Genomic DNA, 2895 nt, shown 5'->3' on the forward strand with positions numbered 1-2895 from the left:
CTAATATTAAAAAGTGGGTCTCACATTCCACTAACTTTTTCAACCAACTTTTCTTTACATTTCTTAAACCCGTGCCCGGTCAAAGAGTGACAATTAATTGGGGACGGAGAGAATAGTTTTATAGTAATAAAATGTGAGTATGAATGAGTTAGTGGAATACGTGGTCCACTGCCAAAATATGGTAAAAAGTGAAATGAGACAACCTATGTGGGACTGACCGAAACTGAAAAATGGGACAAACTATCCGGGACGGAGGGAGACACCGGCAAGCAGATCAAAATAGTAAGAATTAAATTAAGGAGTAGAACTTTCTCAAACAGAAAATCTGTGTGGCCATGTGTTTTTAGAAGACACGAAATTGATGAATATGTGGCAATAAATAAAGTAATAGGAATATAGTAGGTAAAATATCACTAGCAGTTAAAGCAGTCTTCCCAAATCAATCAACTGATTCCTTCGTCCTTTTTCAATTTTCATGTATATATTCACGTATATAACTAGACAATGACGGCTCATCACAAATAATTATTGGGTACAAAGATACTGCAGTTTTATATATGTATGTAATGTAAGTAGTAGTATCTCATACTAGCTATTCCATTCCCCTATAACTTACACATCAACAAACGTAGTATAAGTTTTTTCAATTTCAATATGATTATCACCCAAACCCTAATATCTCAGCATCATTATCATACGGACAAGTGGCACAGTGGGTCCGACGACGACGACGATGATCTGGCGAATGCCCACAAATCCGTCTCGTTACCCCTATCCAAGTTATTCATGTTCATCAATTGCTGCACCTGATCATCCTGATCGAACGAGAAGGCGAATTCATCGCTTCCGCGAGGCTGCCCGTTGAGCTGTGACGCCACTAGCCGGTCCAGCGTGGCCCAGTCGGACGACGCCATTCCTATCTCATTTGAAGGAGGCTTGAAGTTGATGTCTTCGTTGATGTTCATGGCCGGACTCTGGAGCTCTGGGAGGTGCAGGAAGCCGGCGGTGGACTGACCGGGGAAGTGCATAATGGGATCGGTTTCCTGCTTGCAGGAGGTGGATCTTCCCATGTACATGAGTAGTTGATCCAGAACGGCGTCGTTTTGTGGCATGATTGAGGCTGAAGATGTCAGAGGGCTCTGTAAGGACTTGTGGTAGTTCTTCTTTTTGAATACGCGGCACACCACCCACCCTTCCTCCGGCCCCATGTCACCGGCCAGGCTTGACACCTGACGAAAATTTTTAAAGGTCGCGTCACATAGGATTCGAACACCAGACCTTTAGTCTCATCAGACATGTGCTAATGTTAGTTTTTATTTGATGGAATAAGTTGGTGGTAGTAATGATGAAATGTGAAAGGACTATGCCCGATATCATAGGGAATTGAAAAAGCCGTTAATGACGGATGTAAGGTGAAAAATAGATGGGTAGATAGATAGATAGATAGATAGAAAGAGAATGTAAATACATTGGTGGAGTCGAGAGGTGAGATGTCGTCGAGCCGATACTCGTGCATGATCCAGTCGGATTTCTGGCCGTGGGGGGCTCTCCCGCGGTAGAAAACCAGAGTCTTCCGCATTCCAATCCGCCGGAGGTTGCTGTGGATGACCTTGTCCCTCCCGGTGGCCTTCCAGAATCCGGCAGCCGTGGCGCGGTTCGTCCTTGTCCCGGTCGGGTACTTCTTGTCCTTGTGGCTAAAGAAATACCAGTCGTTCTGTGGTGTCGAACCTATCTTGCATTTCTCTGCAGTTTATCATAACAAAAAACATTATTGTACGTGTAAAATATTAATTATTACTAATTGCCATATTTTATGTAATTACCTTGAATCTCCCATGGCTCGAGCTTATTGAGGTCGACGTCACGGATGACGTCGAGGTCGATTTTCTCGGCGGCTACTTTCTTGCGGAGGTAGTAGTGGAGGAGCTCCTCCTCGGTGGGGTGGAAGCGGAAGCCCGGGGGAACCTTGGAATTGCCATTCACGGATAGATTCATGTCTTTAGAGATCGAGGCAATAAGCTGAGAAATAGACGTGCTTTGAAGTTGGTGTGTGGAGAGATGGGATATAAAGGGGAGGAGATGTATTTGTGTGAGTGAAAAGCTTTGGCGAGGTGATGATTTATACCAAAGTGGTAGGGTTAAAATGCATGGAACTTTTGGTATCATGGTCTTCCTATGGGGTCCATCTTCAACATTACCAACCACCTAAAACAAGAGAGATGGGGTCACACTTCCTTCATAGTTTTGAATATCTACACTCATTTAACATATTTAGCTTCATCAAGATTACATAAAGTTATGTATAATACTCAACCCAAAGATTCTACATGATATTTACATTCTAACAATTTTCTATGGTTATACTTATATTTGGGAAGATATTGGATTCAAAAGGCTAGAAATATATAAAATAAATTGCTTTTCGGATAAATCCGGTGACCTGTTGGGTTGGCAATATGTGACCTCAGCTTGCCGCCGCCTGTGACCTTTTGCCTCTTTCCAAACGGCTGTCGAGTTGATATGGATGCGCATGCGAAATTGACGAACCACTGGCTTTGTAAAGTTCACGGTTCCAACTCTAATTTTCGTATCTTATATTTTTTTTTTCTTTTTAAAAACTCAACAAAATGATCATATAATCAACTAAATATGACCTCGCTGAGATAAGTACTTCTTGTGGAGTAAATCAAGTACAAGATCTCGGAGATTATTTTATTTTAAATTTGTAGAAGTAGCATTGGGCAGACAAAATTAGTTATACGCTACTTTGAATTGTTAATATGCACGACTTTTTTGTCACCCAATCATCATGGAATCTTGGATAGTAGTAGTAACTAACAAATGAAAATAGCTACTCCCTTCGTCTATAAAAAATAGTCTCATTTGTGGACAACA

The 2895-nt window shown here is 41.7% G+C and overlaps 1 protein-coding gene across 1 annotated transcript; it reads right to left on the reverse strand.

Annotated features, from left to right (window-relative positions):
• Nucleotides 1–462: 462 nt before the first annotated feature.
• Nucleotides 463–2113, reverse strand: LOC121756963 (NAC domain-containing protein 43-like). Its single transcript, XM_042152406.1, has 3 exons — nucleotides 1824–2113; nucleotides 1469–1743; nucleotides 463–1229 (listed from the first exon to the last, which is right to left on the reverse strand). Exons 1-3 carry the CDS (start codon nucleotides 1993–1995, stop codon nucleotides 693–695), a joined length of 984 nt encoding a protein of 327 aa, XP_042008340.1. The 5' UTR covers nucleotides 1996–2113; the 3' UTR covers nucleotides 463–692.
• Nucleotides 2114–2895: the final 782 nt, after the last annotated feature.

This window comes from Salvia splendens, chromosome 12 (genome assembly GCF_004379255.2).
Source record: "Salvia splendens isolate huo1 chromosome 12, SspV2, whole genome shotgun sequence".
Taxonomy (NCBI): domain Eukaryota; kingdom Viridiplantae; phylum Streptophyta; class Magnoliopsida; order Lamiales; family Lamiaceae; genus Salvia; species Salvia splendens.

Excerpts from the sequence above, each read along its gene's own strand:
- LOC121756963 (XM_042152406.1), bottom strand. The coding sequence starts at position 1,995 with ATGAATCTATCCGTGAATGGCAATTCCAAGGTTCCCCCGGGCTTCCGC. Across the intron at positions 1,744-1,823 it reads CGAGCCATGGGAGATTCAAG|AGAAATGCAAGATAGGTTCG; the intron begins GTAATTACATAA and ends GATAAACTGCAG. Across the intron at positions 1,230-1,468 it reads CACCTCTCGACTCCACCAAT|GTGTCAAGCCTGGCCGGTGA; the intron begins GTATTTACATTC and ends AATTTTCGTCAG.